This window comes from Dipodomys spectabilis, unplaced genomic scaffold (genome assembly GCF_019054845.1).
Source record: "Dipodomys spectabilis isolate Male_0828 unplaced genomic scaffold, ASM1905484v1 ptg000030l, whole genome shotgun sequence".
NCBI lineage: Eukaryota > Metazoa > Chordata > Mammalia > Rodentia > Heteromyidae > Dipodomys > Dipodomys spectabilis.
Window position 1 is genome coordinate 10832668 of NW_024870707.1, and position 26414 is coordinate 10859081.

General features: G+C 56.1%; 1 protein-coding gene across 7 annotated transcripts; it reads left to right on the top strand.

Moving 5' to 3' along the window:
* Positions 1 to 99: 99 nt before the first annotated feature.
* Pcnx3 (pecanex 3) lies at positions 100 to 26255 on the top strand. Of its 7 annotated transcripts, none has more exons than XM_042675810.1 (35): positions 100 to 898; positions 1252 to 1439; positions 1652 to 1751; positions 1875 to 1914; positions 2016 to 2111; positions 2347 to 3477; positions 3918 to 4041; positions 4124 to 4302; positions 4739 to 4829; positions 5226 to 5361; positions 7871 to 7992; positions 9361 to 9514; positions 10019 to 10051; positions 10245 to 10416; positions 10528 to 10638; positions 10934 to 11025; positions 11182 to 11291; positions 11482 to 11587; positions 11700 to 11792; positions 11891 to 12041; positions 13934 to 14078; positions 14388 to 14565; positions 16287 to 16395; positions 16539 to 16668; positions 17441 to 17499; positions 17594 to 17809; positions 18621 to 18874; positions 23177 to 23407; positions 23586 to 23689; positions 24103 to 24250; positions 24355 to 24585; positions 24671 to 24945; positions 25026 to 25156; positions 25239 to 25522; positions 25598 to 26255. In XM_042675810.1, the coding sequence occupies exons 1-35, from the start codon at positions 746 to 748 to the stop codon at positions 25790 to 25792; spliced, it is 6072 nt and encodes a 2023-aa protein (XP_042531744.1). In that variant the 5' UTR covers positions 100 to 745; the 3' UTR covers positions 25793 to 26255. The 7 variants fall into 7 exon arrangements, with proteins under 7 accessions (XP_042531744.1, XP_042531738.1, XP_042531741.1 ...); XM_042675804.1 differs by having other exon boundaries at positions 181 to 898; positions 7832 to 7992; XM_042675807.1 differs by having other exon boundaries at positions 181 to 898; positions 7850 to 7992.
* The last annotated feature ends 159 nt before the right edge of the window (positions 26256 to 26414 follow it).

Sequence of the window (26414 nt, forward strand, 5' to 3'; positions counted from 1 at the left end):
CCCTATCCTCCGGGTTCCGCCCCGTGGCCTCCCTCAGGTTGGCCAGGTCTACGTGTGCGCATGCGCCCGAGCCCTTCCAAGTTCTGACTCTTTTGGCTCGACTGCGCACGCCTAAAGGAGACTTCGGCTCCTGGTCGCCCCCGCCACCTCTCTGCGCTTGCGCACTCTTACTGTCGGGTTTTCCTTTTCCGGGTCCTAACTAGGGCTATCGGGCGCATGCGCCACTGCAGGCTGGCGGCTGGCGGCTTCTTCCGGCCTTCCTTTTAGGCCGGCACCGGCAGAAGCGGGGCGAACGCCGTGCCCCTAGCGAGTGACCTGCGACCCCGGAAGTGGACCTCAGGGTCCTAGGGCTTTCCCAGGTCCGGAGAGAAAGGAGCCGTCGCCTGCACTCCGAGAGCACCCACTCCACGCCCACCTCTGGATGTTGCCGACGAGTGCCCGGCCCGTGCCCTGCGCCTGCCTACTGGCTTGGCCCCTCCGAGCGGTTCGGAGCCACGGGTGGGGGCCAAGACCCCGCCCCTGATGCCGCCCCACCCCTGTGCCGGAGCCTCGCACCTCTGACTGTCCCGACCGGCCCCGCCCCCTGCCTGCACCCGCGCCCCGCCGATCCCCTCCCCCGCGGGGGGGGGCCATGGCGTGAGCTCGAGGCCGGGCCCCGGGGCCCTCGGGCACCAAGCGGGGCATGGGCCGGGGGCCGCCCCCATGAGGGTCCCGGGAGAAGGACGCGCGCAGCAGCGGCGGGGCCATGGGGTCTCAGGTGTTGCAGATCCTGCGCCAGGGGGTGTGGGCCTCGCTCACTGGCGGTTGGTTCTTCGATCCGCATCAAAGCACCTTCTCCAACTGCTTCCACCTTTATGTCTGGATCTTCCTACTCACCTTTCCCTTCTTGCTGTACATGGTGAGACGCTACTGTAACTCATGCTTGGAAAGGGAGGGCAGGATGTCAGGAAGGGCCGGCGGCCTGGCAGGAATTGGGAGCACATCTTGGCTGCTGGGACACGGAGAGAGATGAATGGCTGTAGAATTAGGCTGTGTGTAGAAAGGACGCCATAGTCCCACTTTCCTGGGTCGGGTGACCTTGACCCCCTCATGTCATTTCTTGTCCCGGTTAAGCAGAAGACAGAGCCCCCTCTCACAGTCTTTGTACCAGTTATCTGTGAGTTTGTGAATCATAGTGAGGACAGTGGTGGCAGGTGAACCCCCAGACATCTGGGCTGTGTAAGAAGGGACCTGACTTATTGCACCTTCCAGGTCTTACCCCCCAGCTTGGTGGTGGCTGGTGTGTACTGCCTGGTGGTGGCAGTCATCTTCACTACCATCAAGACTGTCAACTATCGGCTGCATGCCATGTTCGACCAGGGCGAAATTGTGGAGAAGCGCAACTCTACCATGGGAGAACAGGAGGAGGAGCCTGCCCAGGGGGACAGCAGTCTGCCCAGGTGGGTGGGGCACTGGCTGGATTGGGGAATCACAGCTTTTGTTGGTGTCTGGTCCTGAGCCTTGGAGGATGGCGTGGGCCAAGGGCTCATTGGTTCCAAGTGAATGTGCACACTTGCCCTGGGATTGGAAGGGATCCTGGGAGAGGAGGGAATGGTGTGGGTAGTTAGTCATCATCAAGACAGGAGAAAGTTGTTTCTCCTTCCCCTGCCAGGGACCCTGGTGTAGAGATGACAGTGTTTCGGAAAGTGAGTTCCACACCCCCAGTACGCTGCAGTTCCCAGCATTCTGTGTTCGGCTTCAACCAAGTCTCGGTGAGTGGTCCCATACTGTGGCTATTCCCACTGTTCTCCTGGGAATCAGTCCCAGTTGAGGCAGGGAGCCTAAGTGTGATTCTTGTCCTTTTTGCTCCTTTGTGTCCCTTTCTACCTACTCAGGAATTGCTGCCTCGAATGGAGGACTCTGGGCCCCTCAGAGGTAGGTGGCTGCCACTCAGGGCTAGGGTGTGGTGGCGTTGAGGGGGATGGGATGAGACTACCCTAGGGTCCTACTGATAACCTGTTGTGCCATGGTTGCAGACATCAAGGAGCTGGTGCGAGAGCAGGGCAGCAACAATGTGATCGTGACCTCTGCCGATCGAGAGATGCTGAAGCTCAGTTCCCAAGAGAAACTGAGTGAGTGGGCATTATAGAATAGCGCCTGAGTGGAAGGCTACCTTTCCTGTCTTTGCATCACCCCAACTTTGGCTCCATTCTGGGGCTCCTTTCCTACTGTTGGACAGGACCTCCTCAGTGTTCCTGCCCTGACCGTGCTCAGGGGAAGCAGAGGTTGTGCAAAATCCCCAGCCACCAGGTTCCCATGCAAAATGCTGTTGTCTCATTTTTTTTTTGTCTTCCTTTTTTCTGGCAGTTGGCGATCTTCCCCAGACACCCCCAGGGGTTATCCCAGACCCCTCTTTCCCCAGCACAGACTCTTCAGAGCGTTCTCCCCTGGCTGGAGATGGAGCTCCCTGGGGTGGGAGCAGTGTGGTGGATACACCCATGAGCCCTTTACTGAAGGGGAGCCTAAGCCAGGAGCTGAGCAAGAGCTTCCTGACTCTGACCCGGCCTGACCGGGCCCTAGTAAGGACCAGCAGCCGAAGGGAACATCGCCGGGGCGCTGGAGGTTACCAGCCCCTGGACCGGCGGGGCTCCAGTGAGCCCATGCCCCAGAAAGCCGGCTCCTCAGATTCATGCTTCAGTGGCACAGACAGGGAGACACTGAGCAGCTTCAAGAGTGAGAAGACCAACTCAACCCACCTGGATAGCCCCCCTGGCGGACAAGCTCCTGAGGGCAGTGACACAGACCCCCCCTCGGAGGCTGAGCTGCCTGCTTCACCAGATGCTGGGGTACCCTCCGATGATACCCTGCGGTCCTTTGACACGGTCATCGGAGCAGGGACACCCCCAGGTCCAACTGAACCACTCATGGTTGTACGACCCAAGGACTTGGCCCTGCTTCGGCCTAGCAAACGGCGGCCACCTGTGCGAAGACATTCCCCACCCAGCCGTGCCCCTAGACGCCCCCTGCTCGAGGGTGCAGGCTTCTTTGAGGATGAAGACACCAGTGAGGGCAGTGAGCTGAGCCCAGCCTCTAGTCTGCGATCGCAGCGCCGCTACAGTACCGATGACAGCTCTTCTTCCACTTCTTGCTACTCCCCTGAGAGCTCCCGGGGTGCAGCAGGGGGGCCTCGGAAGCGCCGGGCTCCTCACGGGGCTGAGGAAGGCACTGCTGTCCCCCCTAAGCGTCCCTATGGGACCCAGCGGACGCCCAGTACTGCCAGTGCCAAAACGCATGCGCGCGTGCTGAGCATGGATGCGGCAGGGGGGGATGTCCTAAGGGCTCCCCTGGCAGGCTCCAAGGCCGAGCTGGAGGCCCAGGCAGGAGTGGAGCTGGTTACCGGTGAGCCTGCTGTGGTGCCTGCTGAGCCCCGTAGGGGACCTGCTGCTAACCAGCCCGGCTGGAGGGGGGAGCTGCAGGAGGAAGGTGCTGTGGGGGGAGGTGAGTGCTGGCTCCGGGATGGGAGTTGGGGGGGGGGGCGTGGGTTTGGGCAGGGTGTGGGCTGGAGCAGACCTGCTTAGGAGGCCCATGGCCGTGATCTTGACGATTGATGTGTGGGCCACCCTTCTTGGGTCAGCAGGGCCCAGCTGCCTGGCTCCAGGTCCCGTGGTTAGCACCTAAGCCTCTGCTTCCCGAGGACTCCCATCGTCCACGCTCATCTTCCGGGCCACCAGTGGGGCAGGGCAGATCAGTGTCATCCTTATTTCCAAATGAGGAAACCGAGGCACGAGTGGCTATAGATGACCTGGCTGGGCCCCAAGCCAGAATGTTGCTGCACTAGGTCTGACCTTTAGCTCCATGCTGGAGCACGTGGCCCCACTCCATCCCCCAGCTCTGTTCAAGGCTCTGTCACTTACGCTTTGGGGCCTCTCTCTGGTCAGCAGCTGAGGAGACGGGCAAGCGAGACCACTCAAGTAACGTGAGGCGGACACAGGCCATCCGGAGACGTCATAATGCAGGCAGTAACCCCACCCCGCCGGCCTCTGTCATGGGCTCGCCACCCAGGTGAGCATCTGCCACCTGGGCTGTAGGGCGGAGGGAGCAGCTGGCTTCCCCTGGTGCTAACCCATAGCCGGCCCCTCCCCAGCAGTCTGCAGGAGGCTCAGCGGGGCAGAGCTGCCTCCCACTCCCGGGCACTGACACTGCCATCCGCCTTGCACTTCGCCTCTTCACTGCTGCTCACCCGGGCTGGCGCCAATGTGCATGAGGCCTGCACCTTTGACGACACCTCGGAGGGGGCCGTGCACTATTTCTACGATGAGAGCGGTGAGCCCTTTCCTAATCTGCCCAGGAGCTCCTCCTTCCCCACGCGGGCAGCTCACCCAGCACCTGCACTGCTGGTCCTTCACTCCTCCCTTGGGTGTCTGGCAAGCGCCTCAGCCATGCTGCTGGCACCATGTTGCAGCATCTCCGAGGCATGGGTGCACTCCTCTCTGCTCAGCTGATGAGGAAACCGAGGCACAGGCTGAGCAAGTGGTAGAACTGAGAGCCAGATCCAGGGTGGGCTGACTGCAGGACCCAGGCTCTTGGCCTTCAGTCCCAGCAGAGGCTGGTCCAACCCTTGTCCCCAGAGGCTGTGCCGCCACGACAGGCGACACCTCACAGGGTTCCTCCTCATTCGTTGGCTTTGATGCTCACGTAGGTCGGGCTGTGGCGCTCCTGTCCCTGACACGCCTCCTCGTCTCCCATACCTCTGTCCCAGGTGTGCGTCGTTCCTACACCTTTGGCCTGGCTGGAGGTGGCTACGAGAACCCTGTGGGGCAGCAGGGGGAGCAGGCAGCCAATGGAGCCTGGTGAGTCTTTGGGTAGGTCTGCATAAGCCCGGGCCTGGCAGGCTGAGTTTCTAGGAAGCACCCTGAGCTTGGAGTTCTCTTTTCCTTTGTTGGTGTGCGGCACGAGCAGCTCAGACCTAGCAGGGGAGGTCGGGGGCCTGCAAAGTGCAGATCTCTAGCGCGCCCCAGGCTCCAAGCAGGAGGCTTCCAGGAAGCTGAGGTTTGGCATCCCAGAGAGGAGGCCCAGCCTCAGCTTTTGAGCCAGAGCCTGCCTTCCTCCTCCTGACCCCAGCATCCTGTCCCTTTGGCCCCCAGTCACGAGACAAGCAGCCTCACCTGCCTGGCCTTCGTCTCTGCCCCACCCAGGCCCGTGCCCTGCCCATGGCCTTGCCCCTCTCATGGCTGCTGTACCCACAGGGACCGCCACTCACATTCCTCTAGTTTCCACTCGGCTGATGTCCCTGAGGCTACAGGAGGTCTGAACCTGCTACAGCCCAGGCCAGTGGTTCTGCAGGGCATGCAGGTGCGCCGGGTGCCCCTGGAGATTCCAGAGGTGAGGAGAAGCTGTGAAGGGCTGAGCCAGGGGGAAGGGGTCGGGGAGTAAGAATGTGAGCAGGTCACTGAGATTAACCTAGGTGTCAGGAGGGACAGGTCACCTGAGGGAGTGCTCTTGGGTTCCACTGTCCATCCCAGCCTTTGACGGCCAGCAGAGGGTGCACAGCCCTTGGAGCTGAACGGTTCAGGAAGTCATAGGTTGACTTTTTGTTTATGCTGGTGGTAGTGTGTGAACTCAGGGCCTCTTGTTTTTGCTCATCTTGTTTGCTTTTGGCTGGCACTCTACCACTTGAACCATTCCTCTACTTTTGTATCTTCACTTATTTTATTTTTTGTGCTGGCATTGGGGCTGGGCACTGTCAAGGCCTGGGCACTGTCTCTTTTTTGCTCAAAGCTAGTGCTCTGCCACTTGGGCCACTGCTCTACTTCTAGCTTTTTGCTGGTTAATTGGAGGTAAGAGTTTCATGTGCTTTACTACCCAGGTTAGCTTCAAACTGTGATCTTTAGGTCTCAGTCCTCTGGGTAGTTAGGATTACAGACTGTTTGCTTGTATTAATGTGTGTGTCTGGAGTATTTCCTGATCTTGGAACAACCTACAGTTTAAAAAGATGATGGGTACAGACACCTGAGGAAGAGGCTGCCCAATGTGCCAGATTGTGGCGGCAATGTGTGCTGTGTTCTGCACTTCACAAGTATGATTGCTTGGGTGTTGTTTATTAGCACTCTTTATTTTAGTCTACTTGCTGTTAGTGTCCCTTTTCGTTCCTAAAGAGAACCCCATTTGGATAATAATGACACAGCCCATCAATTATTAGCAAGCAATAAGAGTGTATAAAAATAATTGGACCTTGCTGAGCACCAGTGGCTCATGTCTGTAATCCTAGCTACTAAGAGGCTGAGATTTGAGAGTTGCAGTTAAAGGCAGCCCAGGCAGAAAAGTCTGTGAGACTCTTCAGTTAATTCCCAAAAAGCTGGAAGTGGGGATGTGGTCTTGAGTCAAAAAACAAAACTCAGTGCCCAGGCCCTAAATTCAAGCTCCAGGACTGTATCAACAATAGTAAAATAAAAAGTTGGTTTTTACCTATAAGCCTAGCTACTCTGCAGTGAGAGGCAGTTCAGAGGCCAGCCTGTGCAGCACCCTGAAACCTTGTCTCAAGTAAAACACAACCAGAAAACTCCAACATGATCTCAGAACTTACAGAGAATAATCATAAGAAGTATACTCATGTATCTGACATGCAAGGCCACGGGTAGACTAAAATTCTAGAAGCTTCGCTGGACCCTTTCCTGATTGAGTAAAGGATGGATGGAGGTAACACTGAGATTTTAATTCAGGGCATCACACTTGGGAGGCTTAAACTATGGACTCAGTCCTTTTTTTGCTTTCCTTATATTTTATATAGGATTCTTTTTAATCCCTTGGTTGTGGGGCCTTAACTCTGGGCCTGGGTGTTGTCCCTTAGCTCTTCAGCTCAAGGCTAGTGTTCTACCATTTGAGCCACAGCTCCACTTCCAGCTTTTTCTGCTTATGTGGTGCTGAGGAATTGAACCGAGGGCCTCACACATGCAAGGCAAGCATCTACCACTGAGCCACCTTGCCTCCTGCTTATGTCTCCTACACAGCTAAGAGCAGAGGCATATGTTGAAATAAGTGAGGTCTTGCTAACTTTTTGCTCGGACCTGCCTTGACCCTTGATTCTCCTCATTTCTGCCTCCTGAATAACTGGGGACAAAGACAGGAGCCACTGTACCTGGCTTTTATTTGCTTTTTTTTTTTTGGACAGTACTGGGGCTTGAACTTGGCCTTGAGCTCTGGTTTTTCTTGCTCAGGGCTAGCACTCTACCACTTGAGCTTTGTCTCCAGTCTGGCCTTTTTACTGGTTATTAGAAGTGGAGTCTCATAGACTTTGTCTGCCTGGGCTGACTTCAAACCATGATCCTCTACTTCTCTGCCTCTTGAGTAGCTAGACTATAGGTGTGAGCCACACTGGTGCTTGGCTCCTGGTCATCCTGCGGCAGGGGCAGTGCGTCTCAGATTCCTCAACACTAGTCCCACAGCTGTGCCCCAGGAATACTTATTGAACAAAGAGTGAAAGTAGTTTGGGACCCAGAGCACCAGCACCGGCGCTCAGGCCTGTCTTCAGGGCCAGGCACCTACTCCACAGTGCAGTGATCACAGTGTCAGCAGTGGCTCCGTGATGGAGCAAATAGCGTGTGGGCCAGTTCCTGAAATCCACTCTGCCTGCGTGGGGAAGATGGACACAGAAGTCTGTGACTCTGCCATTGGGCTCTGTCCTGGGAACCTGGAGCAGGGTCTGGTGATAGAGGGTCAGGGCGGGCCGCAGGTCCCTAGCAATGGGAATATCAAGTTTGAAGGAAGTGGTCATCCAGTTCTGTGTGCTGGGGGAAAGGGTGGCGATAGGCCACGGGGGTGGCAGGGCTGATGGCTGCGGCTGTGGGGACTGCAGTTTGACCTGCTGGACCAGGACTCCCTGCACGAATCCCAGGAGCAGACTCTGATGGAGGAGGCGCCGCCCCGTGCCCAGCACAGCTACAAGTACTGGCTTTTTCCTGGCCGCTGGACCTCTGTGCGCTATGAGCGGCTCGCCCTGCTGGCCCTGCTGGACCGGTGAGTGCACACCTGCCTTGGTCTCTGCCAGAAAGTCCCAGGGCCTTCCAGACTCAACCTGTTGAGAGTCTAAGAAACTGACTCACCTGCTGGCTAGAGTCTACTATGGGTTTCTTTTCTTTTTATTTTATATTTTTGGGAAGAAGGGGCAGTATTGTGGTTTGAACTCAGAGCCTTATGTTTGCTTGCTAGGTGGGTACTCTTATCACTGAGCCACACCTCCAGCCCTTTTTGCTTTAGGTTATTTTCCAATTAGGGTCTTGAGTTTTTTCTGGGGCCAGCCTCAGACCACAGTCTTCCTACCTATGCCTTTCCTGTAGTTGTGATTACAGACATGCACCACTGCTACCAGCCCCTACACGGGGGAGTGAGGGTTCCCACCAGGCTCCTCTGAGGAGGACAAAGAGTGGCAGAGTAGGGGTGTGTCATAACCCCTCTCCCAAAGCCGTGCTCATGATCCCTATACTCTTTCTTTCTCTTATCTTTTGGCCAGTCCTGGGGCCTGAACTCTGGGCCTGGGTGCTGTCCTCCAGATCTTCAGCTCAAGGCTAGCACTCTACCACTTGAGCCACAGCCCCACTTCCGGCTTTTTCTGCTTATGTGGTGCTGAGGAATCAAACCCAGTGCATGCAAGGAAAGCACTCTTACCACTAAGCCACCTTCCCAGCCTCCTATACTCTTTTTGTTGTAGTAGTGGTGGTAGTGGTGGTCATAGGGCTTGAACTCAAGGCCTGAGCTCTGTTTCTGAGCTCTTTTGCTGAAGGCTAGTATTCTACTACTTTGAGCCACAGTTCCATTTCCAGTTTTTTGGGGTTGATTGGAGGTAAGAGTCTCACGGACTTTCTTGCTTGAGCTGGCTTTGAACTGTGATCCTCAGATCTCAGCCTCCTGAGTAGCTAGGATTACAGGCATGAGCTACCAGTGGCGGGCTTTATTTTCTTTTTTGGGTTTGATTTGATTTGAAAATTTAATGCTATATCCTGTAAACATGATCACAAACCTTTTGTAATTCACCCATTTCTCAGAGGAGAAATAGAGGTCCAGACAGTCAGACATAGGAGCCAGATGACATTTGTTGTCTGCTGGTTTGGACTGGTTGTTTTCCTAGCATTGTGACTGGGTGCTGCTGGAGCCCTGCCCTAGGGCATGCCTGATGCTGTGTACACTGTGGCCCTGTGTCCATGTGAGCTGGATATGGGCAAGTCCCAGGACTGGTGGCACTCAAGCCCTCACTTCTAGAGGGACAAAGGTTAGAACCCGTGGTAGTGAAGGGATGGCTTTATAGAGCAGGTACGACATGACTTCTACCCCTACCTCCAGAGGTGACCTTTTAGGAAAAGCTGTTCCCTGACTCTCCTGTCTCCACAGGACACGGGGGGTGATGGAGAACATCTTCGGCATCGGGCTAAGCAGCCTGGTTGCCTTTCTGGGCTACCTGCTGCTGCTCAAGGGCTTCTTCACCGACATCTGGGTCTTCCAGTTCTGTCTGGTCATCGCCTCCTGCCAGTACTCCTTGCTCAAGGTCAGGCCGGTCTCCCGTGCCTCCTTACCCCCAGCTTTCCCAGGCCTTCCCCTTCCCACTTCTCCAGGTCTGAAGGGTGGGAGCTAGGAAGGAAATCAAATAATTAAGGTCACTATAGCCAGCCACCTATCTGACAAGCAAGAACCTGGAGGCTCAAGTCACTTCCTAGGCTCGGCACTGGTGGCTCACACCTGTAATCCTAGCAACTCAAGAGGCTAAGATCTGTAGATTGTGGTTCAAAGCCATCCCAGACAAGAAAGTCTGAGACTCTTATCTCCAGAAAACCAGAAGTGGAACTGTGACTTAAATGGTAGAGTGCTAGCCTTGAGGTGAAGATCTGAGGGACAGTACCCAGGCCCAGAGTTCAAGCCTCAGGACTGACAAAAACAAAACAAAACTTCTCAGTCCTTGTCTTGATCACTGCCCAGTAGTAGAGCAGGTCCTGGAGTCTTGCCCTTCTATGGATACGGACCCTCACTGCTATCACATCCTTATCTCTTCTAGAGTGTGCAGCCTGATGCAGCCTCACCCATGCACGTGAGTACCTGTGGAGCAGGGCTTCCAGCCAAAAGGTCCTGGGAGAAGACGGAGGGGGAGGGACAGAGCTCCCTTAGCACCCTGCTCCCACTCTTTAGCTAGGCCCCACAGCCAGGCCTGGGGCCTTGCCTGTGTGCATGTGCCTGTGGGGGTTAGTAGAAAAACCCAGCTTCCTATTGTCTTAATTCCCCAGGGCCACAACTGGGTAATTGCCTACAGCCGGCCTGTCTACTTCTGCATCTGCTGTTTGCTCATCTGGCTGCTAGACGCCCTGGGCTCAGCTCAGCCCTTCCCACCCGTCTCCCTTTATGGCCTCACACTTTTCTCTGCCTCCTTCTTCTTCTGTGCCCGAGATGTGGCCACTGGTGAGTCTGCGCAGGCCAAAGATGGAGGTGGGGGAAAAGCCCTGGAGGGCAGGTCCAGGGCAGGCCAGCATGCTAACCAGCCTTCCCTTTCCCTTTTCCCCTCCTGGCCAGTGTTCACCTTGTGCTTCCCGTTCGTCTTCCTCCTGGGCCTCCTGCCCCAGGTCAACACCTGCCTCATGTATCTGCTGGAGCAGATAGATATGCACGGCTTTGGGGGCACAGGTATGATTCCCATAGATGGCTTGGGTCTGCAGGCAGAATGGACCCAGTAGGGTCCACACATGGTGTTGATGGCCCCAGCCTTGCTGAGCCTCTATGGCATTGCCATGAACATGGGGGCCTGTTCCCTCTTCTCCCCTCCCTTCCCTGGGCAAGTGGTATCAGAATGCCATAGTCTCTGGGCTAAGGATGGTACACCAAGAAGCCAGTCCCTGGTGGTTGAAGGGCAATGGGTCGGGTGAGGGAGAGATGCCAGCAGGTTAGAGCTGGGCTTTACCTTCTCCTTCCTTCAACACAGCCGCCACCAGCCCGCTCACTGCAGTCTTCAGCCTTGCCCGAAGCCTGTTGGCTGCCGCCCTGCTCTACGGCTTCTGCCTTGGAGCCATCAAGGTAGGGGTGGCCCGTGGCTGGCTGAGATGCTGAGGCATACCGGGGTTATGGGGACAGGGCTGTGAGGTGAGCTCGGCAGTGGCTTCTCACACGGGTGCGCCCCTGTCCCCAGTGCTTCGCCCTGCCTCCCCTGAGCAGCATGGGTTCTCTCCCCAGACTCCATGGCCAGAGCAGCACGTCCCTGTCCTCTTCTCCGTCTTCTGTGGCCTCCTGGTGGCGCTGTCCTACCACCTGAGCCGGCAGAGCAGTGACCCCACCGTGCTCTGGTGGGTGCTGCATGTGCCTATCCGTGTGCACATGTGTGTGCTCCGTGGGTGTGGGTGTGTATCTGTGCATGACGGGGGTGGGGAGTTGGTGCATGCACCTGTGACGGATCTATCGGTGATTGATGGATCAGACTGTTGGAGGAAGGGGTGACCACCTTAGTCTTGGCCCCTGAGTCTTTCTCCTCCCCAGGTCTCTGGTTCGGAGCAAGATCTTTCCTGAACTAGAGGAACGGAGCCTGGAGACAGCCCGGTCCGAGCCCCCAGACCCACTGCCAGAAAAGATGCGCCAGTCGGTGGTGAGGGGGTAGAGCTGGTGCAGGGGTGGAGGTGGTGGGCAGGGATAGTATACCCAGGTTGGGTGTGCCGGCTCAGAGGGGCCCAGCCGCGCTGTCTTTCCTGGTCCTGCAGCGAGAGGTCCTGCACTCTGACCTGGTGATGTGCGTGGTGATTGCTGTCCTCACTTTCGCCATCAGCGCCAGCACCGTCTTCATCGCCCTGAAGGTTTGTGTGGCACAGGCCTCCCACTGTAGTCTTGACTTGTTGGACTGCAAGGTGGCTGAGCCCTGGGCTGACATCCGGCGTCTCTCTCTCTCTTGCAGTCAGTGCTGGGTTTCGTGTTGTACGCCCTGGCTGGAGCTGTGGGCTTCTTCACGCATTACCTGCTGCCGCAGCTCCGCAAACAGCTGCCCTGGTTCTGCCTCTCGCAGCCCGTGCTGAAGCCGCTGGAGTACAGCCAGTATGAAGTGCGCGGTGAGTGGTACCCCTGAGGCTGCCTGCCACCTCCTGGCCCCTGTGCTCCGCCTGGCCGTATGTTCAGGCTGGAGCACGATCTGGTGACAGTTGTGGTCCTCTAAGCTCAGGGTGCCAAGAGACAGCAAGACAGCAAGCAGGTGTTGCCTATGCTGCACACCACTGCTCTGCTCTTCCCTCTGCCCTGATCCAGCCCCTGCTGTCGTTATCCGGCCTATGAGGAGGTGGGAAAAGAGGAATTTCAGAGCCCCAAAGTAATCTCTCGTCCTGAATTGCAAATGCAACTAGTAGACTTAAGACTGGGCTGTGTAAGGGTTCGAATGATCCTCCAGCTTATATCTAAACACCTTCATTTGTGATATGAAGATCACACTCCTTAGTGAGATTGTTTGAAGGTACAGGAGGTTTGAACTTAGGACCTTGCTCTTGCTAGGCGAATGAATGGCCTACTTGTTGTTACTTTTTGTTGGTCAGTTGGAGATAAGTCTCAAGGATTTGTCTACCTAGCTGGCTTCAAACTGCGATGCTTAGATTCCAGTCTTCCGAAGTCACTGGTGTCTGATCTACCTTTGTTCATTTTTATTTATTTATTTATTTTTTGGGTCCAGTCATGGGGCCTGAACTCTGGGTCTGGGCACTGTCCCTCAACTCTTCAGCTCAAGGCTAGCGCTCTACCACTTGAGCCACAGCACCACTTCTGGCTTTTTTTCTTTTTGCTTATGTGGTGCTGGGGAATTGAACTCAGGGCCTCATGCATGCAAGGCAAGCGCTCTACTACTGAGCCACCTTCCCAGCCCCTTTGTTCATTTTTGAGTAGAGTCTTTTTTCTTTTTTCTTTTGTCACTCATGGGGCTTGAACTCTGGGTCTGGGCGCTGTCCCTAAGCTCTTCAGCTCAAGGATAGCACTCTACCACTTGAGCCACAGCACCACTTCTGGTCTTCTGGTGGTTAATTCGTGATAAGAGTCTCACTGACTTTCCTTGCCCGAGCTGGCTTTGAACCACGATTCTTAGATCTCAGCCTCCTGAGTAGCTAGGATTACAGGTGTGAGCCACCGGCTCCCAGCTTTGAGTAGAGTCTTGAGTTTATGCTGGCTTCAACTATGCTGGCTTCCTATTTATGCCTGCTACCTGTCTGGGATGACAGGCATGGACCACCAGATGCAGCTTTTATTGGTTGAGATGGTTCTCAACCAATACATGTATTTTTTTAATTTTTTAGTTTTTAGCTTGGGCTGGTCTCAGCAGCCCTCCCGACGTCTGGCTCCTGAGTAGCTGAGATGACAGGTGTGAGCCACTGTCATTCATTCTTTTTTTTTTTTTGGTCCAGTCGTAGGGCCTGAACTCTGGGCCTGGGCGCTGTCCCTCAGCTCTTCAGCTCAAGGCTAGCACTCTACCACTTGAGCCACTTCCAGTTTTTTTCTCTTTTGCTTATGTGGTGCTGAGGAATGGAACCCAGGGCCTCATGCATGCAAGACAAGCGCTCTACCACTGAGCCACCTTCCCAGCCCTGCCACTGTCATTCTTAAACAATAGGAGATCTTACCCCTCAGAAGGGCCTGCAGCTCAGGGTCACTCCATACCTGGCCCCTTCAACGTGCTGTACATAACCTTGACCATCTTCAGTTGGCATCTGAGGGTTTCATGGGGGCTTTGTTTCTGCATGTGGCAAAACAGAGCAAAGTACCTGCCTGAAGCCCATACCTAGCTCAGTGACACATGGAACACTTGTCCTATTCCAAGCTGCCAGGGATCAATCCCTTCCCATTTGCTAGAGTCTCTAGAGACCCAGGACAGTCCAAGGCTTGGTTTGCTCTCTCTTCCAGGTCCTCTCTGGGCCCCAGGGAAGTGGAAGGCCAGGTGAGGACTTATAGTCTGGCTTTCTCACTGCAGGTGCTGCTCAGGTGATGTGGTTTGAGAAGCTGTATGCCATCCTTCAGTGTGTGGAGAAGTACCTCATCTACCCTGCTGTGGTGCTCAACGCTCTCACAGTGGATGCCCACACCGTCGTCAGCCAGCCGGACAAGTTCTGCCTCTAGTGAGAACTGTGTTATCTCCCTCTCTCCCATTCAATTCCCAGTTGGGAAAACTGAGGCCCAGAAAGGCAATGAGTGGTACCCAGCAACCAAAGTAGATCCTTGCTTTGATCAGTATCCATTTGAGCAGGTCTTCCTTTGCCCTTCTAGACGGACTGAGCCTAGGCAGTACTAGCCCCAAAGAACTGGCTAGTCCAGCAGAGAACTGGAACCTGGGGTTTGCTCAGGCCAGGTTGGCAAGAACTAGGCTATTTGTATCCATTGCTCCCTGTGTCCTGCCCATCTCTGAACTGCCTGCTCTTTTCCCCCAGCTGTCGGGCACTGCTGATGACAGTGGCGGGGCTGAAGCTGCTGCGCTCAGCCTTCTGTTGCCCACCCCAGCAGTACCTGACCTTGGCTTTCACCGTCCTGCTCTTCCACTTCGACTACCCGCGTCTCTCCCAGGGCTTTCTGCTGGACTATTTCCTCATGTCCCTGCTTTGCAGCAAGGTGAGTCGCTGGCTGCAGCCTCAAGTCCAGGCTGACCCATCAGAACATAGCAGAACTCTGCTGCCTGGGTGGGAGAGGACAGCCCAAGATCTATGGCCCTGCCACCCGCCACTCATCAGCCTTGCCGTGGGCCTTACAGCAGCTCCTGGAGAAAGGGGTTCTTCCGCCCTCTCCTTGCAGAGAGGAAGCTAAGGCTTAACAAGGGAGTAATTGCTCAGGTTGTGCAGAGACTTAGTGTTCAGCCTGAATCTGACCCCAGCTCTGTCTGGCCCCACAACTACCTTCCTCAGAAACAGGTAGCATTGTTAGGACACAGGCTTGTCCTCTGCCAGTCCTAGAGACCGGTTCAAAGCTGAGTTCCAGAAGCCCTAGGACCTGGGGATGGATGCTCTGTCAGGCTGTAGAATTCCCCACCCAGGGCCTGTGGTGGGGGTGGGGGTCACTAAACAAAGTACTCTTTCTTTCTATTTTTTGGGGGGTGGGGAGAGTCCTAGGCCTTGAATTCAGAGCTTGGGCACTGTCACTGAGCAAATTCTTTTTTTTTTGGTCCAGTTGTGGGGCCTGAACTCTGGGCCTGGGCGCTGTCCCTCAGCTCTTCAGCTCAAGGCTAGCACTCTACCACTTGAGCCACAGCACCACTTCCGGCTTTTTTCTTTTTGCTTATGTGGTGCTGAGGAATCGAACCCAGGGCCTCAAGCATGCAAGGCAAGCGCTCTACCACTGAGCCACCTTCCCAGCCCTGAGCAAATTCTTTTTTTGCTCAAGGCTAGCACTCTACCACTTGAGCCACAGCGCCACTTCCAGCTTTTTCTGTGTATGTGGTACTGAGGAATCGAATCCATGCCTTCATGCATGCTAGGCAAGCACTCTAACACTAAGCCACCTTCTCAGCCTAAAAGAAGGTGATCTTTTTTTTGGTACTGGTGATTGAACCCAGGACATTGCACTTGCTTTACCACTGAGCTACATCCCAGCCCTTACAAAGTACCATTTCTTACACCCAACTGAAGGCTTGCTATGGAGACTGGGACCTTGCACAGTCCCAAGTCTTTTTCTCACTCACTTGAGCATTTGATTCTTGCTTACCGGCCTGGCCCAGGTTGGTGAGCCTTCAGACTGTGTACCCATCAGAGGCCAGGGCCTGTGGCTATGTCTTGATTTTCAGAACTGCAGTCCAGGCCCAGCCTTACCACCTCACTTGGCTGCATGAACTGATCAAGTCATTTACCTTTTCTTTTGGTTTTTTCGGTCTGGTCATGGGGCCTGAACTCTGGGCCTGGGCGCTGTCCCTCAGCTCTTCAGCTCAAGGCTAGCACTCTACCACTTGAGCCACAGCGCCACTTCCGGCTTTTTTCTTTTTGCTTATGTGGTGCTGAGGAATCGAACCCAGTGCCTCAGGCATGCAAGGCAAGCGCTCTACCACTGAGCCACCTTCCCAGCCCCGTCATTTACCTTTTCTATCTTCTCTAAACCTTAGCTTTCCAATCTGTGAAATGAGGGCAGCCATAGGAAGTTCTTAGGCCCATCCTAGGAATTAAATGCTCTTTTAGAGCTCAGTCAGTTGTTTGTTGCATTGGCTGCCTCAAATCAAACCCAGAGAAAAAGAGCCTGGGGCCCGGGCAGCCACTGGACAATGAGGCATGGTATCTGCAGGTGGGGCAGACCCACCACCATGACTGACCCTATATGTTTTCTATTGCCAACTCTTCCGACCCTGCCAGCTATGGGACCTGCTGTACAAGCTGCGTTTTGTGCTGACCTACATCGCACCCTGGCAGATCACCTGGGGTTCAGCCTTCCATGCCTTTGCTCAGCCCTTTGCTGTACCACGTACCCAGCTGCTGCACTCTTGTGGGATGGGTGTGGGGGAAAGGCTACTGCCTGGGGCTGTGGGAGGAGTGGAGGTGAGGGGGGAAGGAGACTGGGGGGTAGGGGGGTCCCATGTACCTGCTGCCTCCTTGACTTGTACCCAGACTCAGCCATGCTGTTTGTCCAGGCCCTGTTGTCAGGGCTGTTCTCCACCCCGCTCAACCCCCTCCTGGGCAGCGCTGTCTTCATCATGTCCTATGCGAGGCCTCTCAAGTTCTGGGAGCGTGACTACAAGTGAGTCTCACTGGAGACAGGTGGGTGCTGTGCAGGGCAGGAAGGGAAGACCTTGGATCCCAGGTCAGATGATGCCCAGGAAGGGGATCTGTGTACCAATACCAAGGGTGTGAGTGCCTGGCTGCAATGAAGTCAAATGAGGGCAAAACCTGTGCCAGGGGCTGGGAAGGTGGCTCAGTGGTAGAGTGCTTGCCTCGCATGCATGAGGCCCTGGGTTCGATTCCTCAGCACCACGTAAAGCAGAAAAAGCTAGAAGTGCCACTGTGGCTCAAGTGGTAGAGCGCTAGCCTTGAACTGAAGAGCTGAGGGACAGCACCCAGGCCGAGTTCAGGCTCTACAACTGTCCAAAAAAACCCAAAAACCTGGGGCTGGGAAGGTGGCTCAGTGGTAGAGTGCTTGCCTTGCATGCGTGAGGCCCTGGGTTCGATTCCTCAGCACCACATAAGCAGAAAAAGCTGGAAGTGGTGCTGTGGCTCAAGCGGTAGAGTGCTAGCCTTGAGCTGAAGAGCTGAGGGACAGCGCCCAGGCCCAGAGTTCAGGCACCATGATTGGCAAAAACAAAAACAAAAACCTGTGCCAGTCCAAGGCCTCAGGGAGGCAGGCAGGCAGGCGTGGTAAGAGCCTGGCCTCGACATCCTAGCCTGTGATCCAGGCGAACAGAGCTGCCCTGGGGCTGTCATGGATGGCACCTGTTCACATCTCAGAGAGGACATGCTTATAGGCAGGCAGAACCTGTCACCCTCTGCTGATACATGTTGTTCTCTCTAAACAGCACTAAACGTGTGGATCATTCCAACACCCGCCTGGTGACACAGCTGGACAGGAATCCCGGTGCGTACCCAACCATCCTGGGGCTAAAGGGACAGAGCCTCCCCTGGAGGGATCCTATCAGCCACTTTGCCTATGTCTCTGTTCTGGGTCCTAGGCGCTGATGACAACAACCTCAACTCCATCTTCTATGAGCACTTAACGCGCTCGCTGCAGCACACGCTGTGTGGAGACCTGGTGCTGGGCCGCTGGGGCAACTATGGCCCCGGTGACTGCTTCGTCCTGGCCTCCGACTACCTCAATGCGCTGGTGCACCTCATCGAGGTTGGCAATGGCCTGGTTACCTTCCAGCTGCGTGGCCTTGAGTTCCGGGGTGAGCTGCAGGGCCAAGCCTAGAGGGGCGGGGCACTGTATCTGGGAGTGTGTGGGGGCTCAGTTTCCAGATCGGCTCACCCTGGCTGACCTTATGACCAAGGGCAAGACAGTCTTTCTCACTGTGTTTCTTTTCCAGTTTCAGTCTGTGCAGTAGCTTATCCTCTGCTGGCCATCCCCACTCTGGGTGCTGCCTTTGAGTCCTTAGTGACCCCACGGATGGCTGTGTTGAAAGCTGGGGCCTAGAACTTAGGGTCCTCAGCAAACCAGGGATGGTGCACAGCCCTGGATTAGTGAGCTAGCTCCTTGCTTTCAGTAATTTGTAAATGCTGGATGCCAGCTTCAGAGGAGGCTACAGGGAGGGAAGGGGCTCTGACTTTGAATGAATCACTTTTTCTTTTCTTTTTTTGGTCAATCATGGGACTTAACCTCTGGGCCTGGCGCTGTCCCTCAGCTCTTCAGCTCAAGGCTAGCGCTCTACCACTTGAGCCACAGCGCCACTTCCAGTTTTCTGGTGGTTTATTGGAGATAAGAGTCTCATGGCCTTTCCTGCCCGGGCTGGCTTTGAACTGCAATCCTCAGATCTCAGCCTCCTGAGCCGCTAAGATTACAGGCGTGGGCCACCAGCGCCCGGCTGAATGAGTTACTTTGACTGAAGGAGAAGGGGTCACTTGGTAGTCCACTAATTCAATGACCTTTACAGCATTCTAGGATGGTGACTACAGGTCTTAAGTGCCTTGGTAGGCACTTGCTGAGGTGGAGGCAGAGATTGTCATGGTGGCCCCTGATTGGGCATGCCTTCCTCCCCACAGGCACGTACTGCCAGCAGCGGGAGGTGGAGGCCATCACCGAAGGCGTGGAGGAGGATGAAGGCTGCTGCTGCTGCGAGCCCGGCCACCTGCCCAGGGTCCTGTCCTTCAACGCCGCCTTTGGGCAGCGCTGGCTGGCCTGGGAGGTGACAGCCAGCAAGTATGTGCTAGAGGGGTACAGCATTAGCGATAACAACGCCGCCTCCATGCTGCAGGTCTTCGACCTCCGCAAGATCCTCATCACCTACTACGTCAAGGTATGCTGGGCAGGCCCATAGCTGGGCAGCAGGAGCCCTCTGGTGAAGACTCAAGGCATCCCAAGTGCTATCTGTCTTCTGCAATGTCAGGAGCCTGTTTTTGCTCAAGGGGAGGAAGGGGCTCAGGAATTTAAGCACTCCCCACCCTTGGGCCACCACCAGGCAGCATGAACAGAGACCTCGGGGGCTCTGAGAACTGAAAGTAGGGAGCGATCCATCAACCCCTCCAGAAGGCCTGCCTTGGGCAGTAAATGTAGGGAACAGGTGGGCAATAGATGCACAGATCTCCCAGGTCACTGCCCCAGGGCAGTCCCCAAGAGCACCAGCCTTACCCCGTGCTCCACCCAGCACAGTGAGCAGTCCGCCTACCCAGGGCTGGTCTGCGTGCCAGGCACCTTTCCCCAGCTGAATAGACCTTGCCACACCTACCAGGAGGGGCTCCGTGTCCCTGCATGATTGGCCTGGTGATTGGCTGAAGCCCCAGAATTAGGAGGACATGGCGGCACTAGGCTGTGAACACAGCCCTGCCCTATCAGCAGCTGTGTTCGTTTCCTCAGCCTGGGGACTCACAGCTGGACCCAGCATTTTTGAGACCTGTTGGGGTAGAGTGAGGCCAAGTTTTGGGTATCAGAGAGAGTGAAAATTAGTGAGCATATGGGTTCTCACCAGCCTAGAATGCCACTTCCTTGCTCTGCCCCAGTTTACCCCTTAAGTGAAGACCTCGAAGGACTGATGAGCAGGAATGATGGGACTTTGTGGGGCTCAGAATGAACACTAGGAGACTAGGAGACTATGTGGACCCTCCAGGCCCCACATGCTCTCTTAGGCTCTATCTTGGGACTCTGTGAGGTCCGAAGGGGTGATCTTTGGGGGCTCAGTTGAGTCCATCTGAAGTTCTCTCTGGGTTAGCTACGTATAGCCCCACCTGTCCTCCCGCCCCAGCCCTCAGGGACATCTCATCCCTGTCACATGCTTAATACACCGAGAACCTGTAACTTCTGTCATGCCTTCTGTTCCACCTGCTCCCAGAAAGAGTTTACAAGGCTCTATCTGCTTCTCATTTTTACTGCTTAGGTCACTGTCCAGAGAGACATTCCAACCCCAGCTCATGCAAGGACCAGTGTCCTGTCCACCTTTCTGTCCCATCTCAAGAGCAGAGCCTTTGCCCTGCTCACCTCACTGCCTCCTGCAAGTCCCACGCAAAGCCACACATAGCCTTCTGACCACTGGAAGCAGGCACTAGGCAGGTTGACATTTACTCTCCCATGGGAAGTGACTTGCCACAGACCCTGGGTAGAATTGGGCTGGGGCTGGGTGCTGGTGGCTCACACATGTAATCTTAGATACTCGAGGCTGATATGTGAAGATCGTGGTTCAAAGCCAGCCGGGGCAGGAAAGTCTTAGACTTTTTTTCTCCAATTAACTACCCCAAAAAGTTGGAACTGTAGCTGTGGCTCAAAGGTAGAGTGCCAACTTTGCATGAAATAGCTAAGGCACAGTGCCCAGGCCCTGAGTTCAAGCCCTAGTAGCAGTACGCACGTGCGCGTAGATGCACACACACACAGTGAAGCTGGGCAGAGGTTCCATATGAAGGGGTGGTCTGGATGGATAGGTCAGGCTGGCAGTGGGGGTCCTGACCCATTAGCAGTGCTGGCCACGCCCTTCATGTGGGCCAGACTGGGCCCGCTGTGCAGCTTGACCAAGCCCCAGCTTGTCCTGGGGCTTGAACTCAGGGCCTGAGCTCCATCCCTGAGCCTCTCTTGTGCTCAAGGGTAGCCTCTACCACTTGAGCCACACCACTTTCAGCTTTTTCTGTGTATGTGGTACTAAGGAATTGAACTCAGGACTCCATGCATGCTAGGCAAGCACTCTACCACTGAGCCACACTCCCAGCCCTTTCTTTGCAGCTTTGACTACACTTTGGTACCTTGTGCCATCATCCACACCTTGACCTTCCTGTGGGAGCCATTGAGCATGGTGGGTGAGAGGTGAGGCGCAGCCTTTGTGGCCACAGAGCTGTCAGCCCTGGAGTCATCTGGAGACAAGCCCCCCACTTCGTGCCCTCGGCTTTCCAGGCCAGCCATGTTTATGATCGTGTTGCATCCTCTAGTGATCCGCAGAGGAGATAGAGCCAGTGTGATGGGCCTGTTACATCGGGGGAAACAGCCCACAGACGTGCTCCTGCAGGAAGATAATCATGGTCCTAATGCCCATATGTGTTCCTCAGAATGAATCCTGGTAGCCTCTTTGCCAACCCCCAGGGGCATTGGGAGGCACTGTTAGTCATCTCGCACCCTAGTCTTCATATTCCCCTGATGGTCATTCTGGGGGAGTTACAGAAATCCATGGTAGTAGCTGGGCACCAGTGGCTCACACCTGTTATCCTAGCTCCTCAGGAGGCTGAGATCTGAGGATTGTAGTTCAAAGCCAGCCCAGACAGGAAAGTCCATAAGACTCTTTTTTTTTTGTCGTGGGGCTTGAATTCTGGGCCTAGGCACTGTCCCTCGTCCCTCAGCTCTTCAGCTCAAGGCTAGTGCTCTACCACTTGAGCCACAGTGCCACCTCCGGCTTTTTCTGCTTATGTGGTGCTAAGGAATTGAACCCAGGCTTCATGCATACAAGGCAAGCACTCTATCACTGAGTCACCTTCCCAGCCCTCCCCCTTTTTTTTTTGGTTGGTTGAGGGCTTGAATTCTGGGCCTGGGCACTGTCCCTCAGCTCTTCAGCTCAAGGATAAGAGTCTCATGGACTTTGCTGCCTAGGCTGGCTTTGAACCATGATCCTAGATCTCAGCTTCCTGAGTATGATTACAAGCGTGAGCTACCAGTACCCAGCTTGTAAGACTCTTATCTCCAATTAACCACCAGAAAGCTGGAAGTGGCACTGTGGCTCAACTGGTAGAGCACTAGCCTTGAGCTGAAGAGCTGAGGGACAGCACCCAGGCCCAGAGTTCAAGCCCCACAACCAACCAAAAAAAAAAGAAAAAAATCCATGGTAATGGCTGAAGGTAGCCATTCACAAACATGCCAGAGCAACGCCTCTGCCCCCAAAGCGTTCATTTTCTGTGTGCCCAGATCATAGAGATGATATGTAGGACTAAAGATGTTGTCTAGGCAGAAACACTAGTCTGTAGCTTGAAGTTGCCCTAAAGCCATGTTGCGTCCATGAATCCATTAAGATTCTTCCCTCTTAAAGCAGCCTCGCCCTCCACCTGCCTCTGACTGGCCATTTGGGTGCCATGCCAGAAGGAAGGTACCAATGAAGTCTCCATTAACTCCATGTTGTCCCAGAAAGCAGGGAGCCCGGGCTTTTCCCAGCAAGTATCTTGGCTATTTTGGTCTCCTAATCCTCCCACAGCCACCCCTACTTCAGGATACCTACTGCCTGAGTATCTTCTGCTCATGGACAGCTATACCACTGGTTACTCAGCCTGAGGCCCAACCCCATTGGCTCCAGCCTTTGGCAGCATATAGAATCCCCATAACCTCATTGGCTGCCAGCCCACACACTCCCCAACCCTCCCAGCTGTGCTGGCTGTTTCCCTTCTGAAAGCTCTTCCCTGGGCTGAGCCCTTGCTTAAACTTATCAGCAGGGCTCTGTGGCGAGAGGGGGGGGGGGAGGGCGGGGGGGGGGGGGGGGTCTGTTGTGTGTGTTCTGGTCCTAGGGCTTAACTCAGGGCCTGGGCACTGTCCCTGAGCCTTTTGCTCAGGGCTAGCGCTCTGCACTTAAGCCACAGCTCCACTTCTGGCTTTTTTGGTTTTTCATTGGAGATAAGAGTCTCACAGACTTTCCTACTCTGTCTGGCTTCAAACCATGATGCTCAGATCTCAGCCTCCCAGTTATCTAGGATTACAGGTGTGTGCCATGGGCACCCAATCCAACAAGGTCTTTTTAACCAGTGGGTCAGGAACTCCCAAACTACGGCACCACATGTATGCCTCTGGCTATTTTTCTGAAGACCAGCCCGGTGACTGTTATGCTTCATCTGCCTAAGGCACCTATGAGGCAGGGCACGTAGGCTGTCTGGCCGTAGGCAGCCCTACTACTTCAGCCTGTCCCTTCCAGGCCGAGATCCGGATTCCACAGAGTCTTCAACTTCCAGCTCTGTCTGCCCCATGCAGCTGTGGTGGAGGGGAGCGTACTGCTCCATGTGGCTTCAGATTGCTGGGCAGAGCTGCAGGAAGCAGTCTCTGAACACGCACTGGAGCTCAGGCTGGAGAGGAACTTTCTTTTTTTATCCTGTGCTTCCTCTCCCAATAAGTAGCCGGCCTGACACCTGATCATCTGCCCCTCTTCTCCCAGAGCATCATCTACTATGTCAACCGTTCCCCCAAATTGGAGGCCTGGCTGAACCATGAGGGCATCGCAGCTGCCCTGAGGCCAGTGCGGGCCCCGGGCTATGCTGACTCAGACCCCACGTTCTCGCTAAGCGTGGATGAGGACTACGACCTTCGCCTCTCTGGCCTCTCTCTACCCTCCTTCTGTGCTGTGCACCTTGAATGGATCCAGTACTGCGCCTCCCGGCGAGGCCAGGTTAGCCAGCCACTACCCCAGGGCTTGCCCACCCTGGGCTCTGGGAATCTGGGCTTACCACTTCTCCCTCCCTGTTCCCACTTGGATATTCCCTTGGCCTGGGCCCTGGCCTCACCCCAGGTTCCCAATCCCAAGTTTGAGCTGGGCTCTGGGACTGGGGGGGTGGTTTGTGTCACAGCCAGTCGACCAGGATTGGAACTCGCCACTCGTCACCTTGTGTTTTGGCCTGTGTGTGCTGGGCCGTCGGGCCCTGGGGACAGCCTCCCACAGCATGTCTGCTAGGTGAGTGCCGACGCATATCTGGGCCTACTTTCCCCCTCCTGTCCCTCCCACAAAATGATTGGTGCTTTGTAGGGGTTTCTTTTGACGGTCCTGGGGCTTGAACTCAGGGCCTGGGCTCTGTCCCTGGGCTGCTTTTGCTCAGGGCTTCATGCATGCTAGGCAAGCACTCTGCCACTAAGCCGCATTCCCAGCCCTGATTGGTGTTTCTGAACACCCGAGTTGGGCCTTGGTGTGGAATGAGTGAGGCACGCCTCAGTCATTGCCTTGATTGCCCCTCCCTGCCCTGTGAGGAGCATGGCCGATCCAGCCTCCTTGGCAAGATGGGGAAACTGAGGGTGAGGAAAGTTCTCTGCACTGGTCCTTCGGGACCCTGGCTCTCACCACCCATTGCTCACCTCTTCCTTCTCACGCAGCTTGGAGCCCTTCCTGTATGGCCTACACGCCCTGTTCAAGGGGGATTTTCGCATCACCTCCCCACGGGACGAGTGGGTCTTTGCCGACATGGACCTGCTTCACCGAGTCGTGGCACCTGGCGTTCGCATGGCCCTCAAGCTTCACCAGGTGGGGGAGAGGCGTGCCCAGGCAATGTGGGAGGGTGGGAGATGAGGCTCCTCCCTCAGGGCAAAGGTCCTTGACCCCCCCTGACCTCCCATCCTCCCCACCAGGACCATTTCACATCCCCAGATGAATACGAGGAGCCCGCGGCCCTGTATGATGCCATTGCAGCCAATGAGGAGCGGCTGGTCATCTCCCACGAGGGGGACCCGGCCTGGCGCAGCGCCATCCTGAGCAACACGCCCTCGCTGCTGGCGCTGCGCCACGTCATGGACGACGCGTCCGATGAGTACAAGATCATCATGCTCAACCGGCGCCACCTCAGCTTCCGGGTTATCAAGGTGTGCACGGCCCCTGGCCCCATCCTGCCGCCCAGGCCCCTGGCCCCATCCCGGGTGCCCTGACCCTCGCTGTGGCTGCCCACAGGTGAACAGAGAATGCGTGCGCGGCCTGTGGGCCGGGCAGCAGCAGGAGCTGGTGTTTCTGCGCAACCGTAACCCTGAGCGGGGCAGCATCCAGAACGCCAAGCAGGCGCTCCGCAACATGATCAACTCCTCCTGCGACCAGCCGCTCGGATACCCCATCTACGTGTCACCCCTCACCACCTCGCTGGCCGGCAGCCACCCCCAGCTGCGGGCGCTGTGGGGTGGCCCCGTCAGCCTGGGAGCCATCGCCCGCTGGCTCCTGCGCAGCTGGGAGAGGTGAGCCCTGCCCAGCTACGCTGGACTGTGAAGCCTCCCGCCCCTGTGTCCCCTTAACCCTCCCCACCTGTCACCCTCAGGCTGCACAAGGGCTGCGGCGCTGGCTGCAACAGCGGCGGCAATGTGGATGACTCTGATTGTGGGGGCGGCGGCCTGACCTCCCTCAGCAATAATCCCCCCTTGGCGCACCCCACACCTGAGAACACAGCAGGTGAGCCGAGGAGGCCGGGTGGAGCAGGGGTCAGGGCTGCGGGCCAGCTGAGGTCTCTGCCCTCGTAATCTGTCTCCTGCAGGCGGTGGGGAGCAGCCCCTCCCTTCAGGCCCTGGCTCGCTCAGCAGCTCCGGTGACGGGCGGCCCCCGCCTCTGCTGCAGTGGCCTCCCCCTCGGCTCTCTGGACCAGCACCCGCCTCCCCTGCTCTCACTGAGGTTCCCCGCCCCTCACGGCCCCCTGGCCCTGGGCTCCTCAGTTCCGAGGGGCCCAATGGGAAGTGGAGCCTGGGGGGTCGGAAGGGACTGGGAGGATCTGATGGGGAGCCAGCCTCAGGGAGTCCCAAAGGAGGCACCCCCAAGTCTCAGGTAAGGAGTCTCAGGGAGAATGGAGTCAGAGGACACTTGGGTCTGTCCCCTGCCAACTAGCCTTCTCCCGCTCAGGTGCCTCTGGACCTCAGCCTCAGCCCTGATGTGAGCTCCGAGGCCTCACCTCCTAGAGCAGCCCAGGACATTCCTTGTCTGGACAGCAGTGACGCCAAGAGTGGTACACCCACCGGGCTCCCGGGTGACTGGCCCGCCCCTGCCGAGGAGCGCGAGAGCCCAGCGGCGCAGCCCTTGCTGGAGCACCAGTACTGAGCGGCCCAGCGCCCAGCGCCCACGGACCTGTCCCAGGACCCAATGACTCGGACTCCCTCTGCTGCCTCCGGCCCTCTCCGTTGGACCACAGAACTGAGTAGCTTTGGCTCCCAAGCCTGAACCCTGACCTCTGTCTGCCTCAGCCAAAGTACCGGAACTGAATGGCCCAGACCTCTGACCTTGACCTCTGATCTCTCCCTAATTCATGGCCTGGGTGCTCTAAGCTGAGGCAGTCAGCCTCCCAGCCAGGCCCCAAGAGCCAAACCCATGGGCTGGTCCCTCTTTGAGCCTGTGACCAGGACTGACTCTGCCCTGGACCTGCACTGCCTGAAAGGCTGGTCCCTCGGCCTGACCTGGGGCCCGAAATGTGGCAAGGCTGGTTTGTTCTTTCTTTCTTTTTCTTTCTTTCTTTTTTTTTTCGTGCTTCAGAGACACCAAATTAATAACACTATTTTTGATTTTGGTTGGCAGTTTCTTCTTCTCTCGGGGCATGGGTGCAGGGTGGTAGAGGTGGTCAGGTTGGAGGGAAGGATGTAGGGCTGAGGCGTGAAGGTCAGCTCAAGGTGAGGATTGGATGAGATAGATCCCCTCCCCACACGCCTGTTCCCCTCACAAGGCTTCG

What these genes read in the sequence shown, in the direction of transcription:
- Pcnx3 (XM_042675804.1), top strand. Translation starts at nt 746, where the DNA reads ATGGGGTCTCAGGTGTTGCAGATCCTGCGCCAGGGGGTGTGGGCCTCG. An exon ending in CAGTTCCCAAGAGAAACTGA is followed by an intron (nt 2,112 to 2,346) that starts GTGAGTGGGCAT and finishes TTTTTCTGGCAG; the next exon opens with TTGGCGATCTTCCCCAGACA. An exon ending in TCAGCTTCCGGGTTATCAAG is followed by an intron (nt 24,586 to 24,670) that starts GTGTGCACGGCC and finishes GGCTGCCCACAG; the next exon opens with GTGAACAGAGAATGCGTGCG.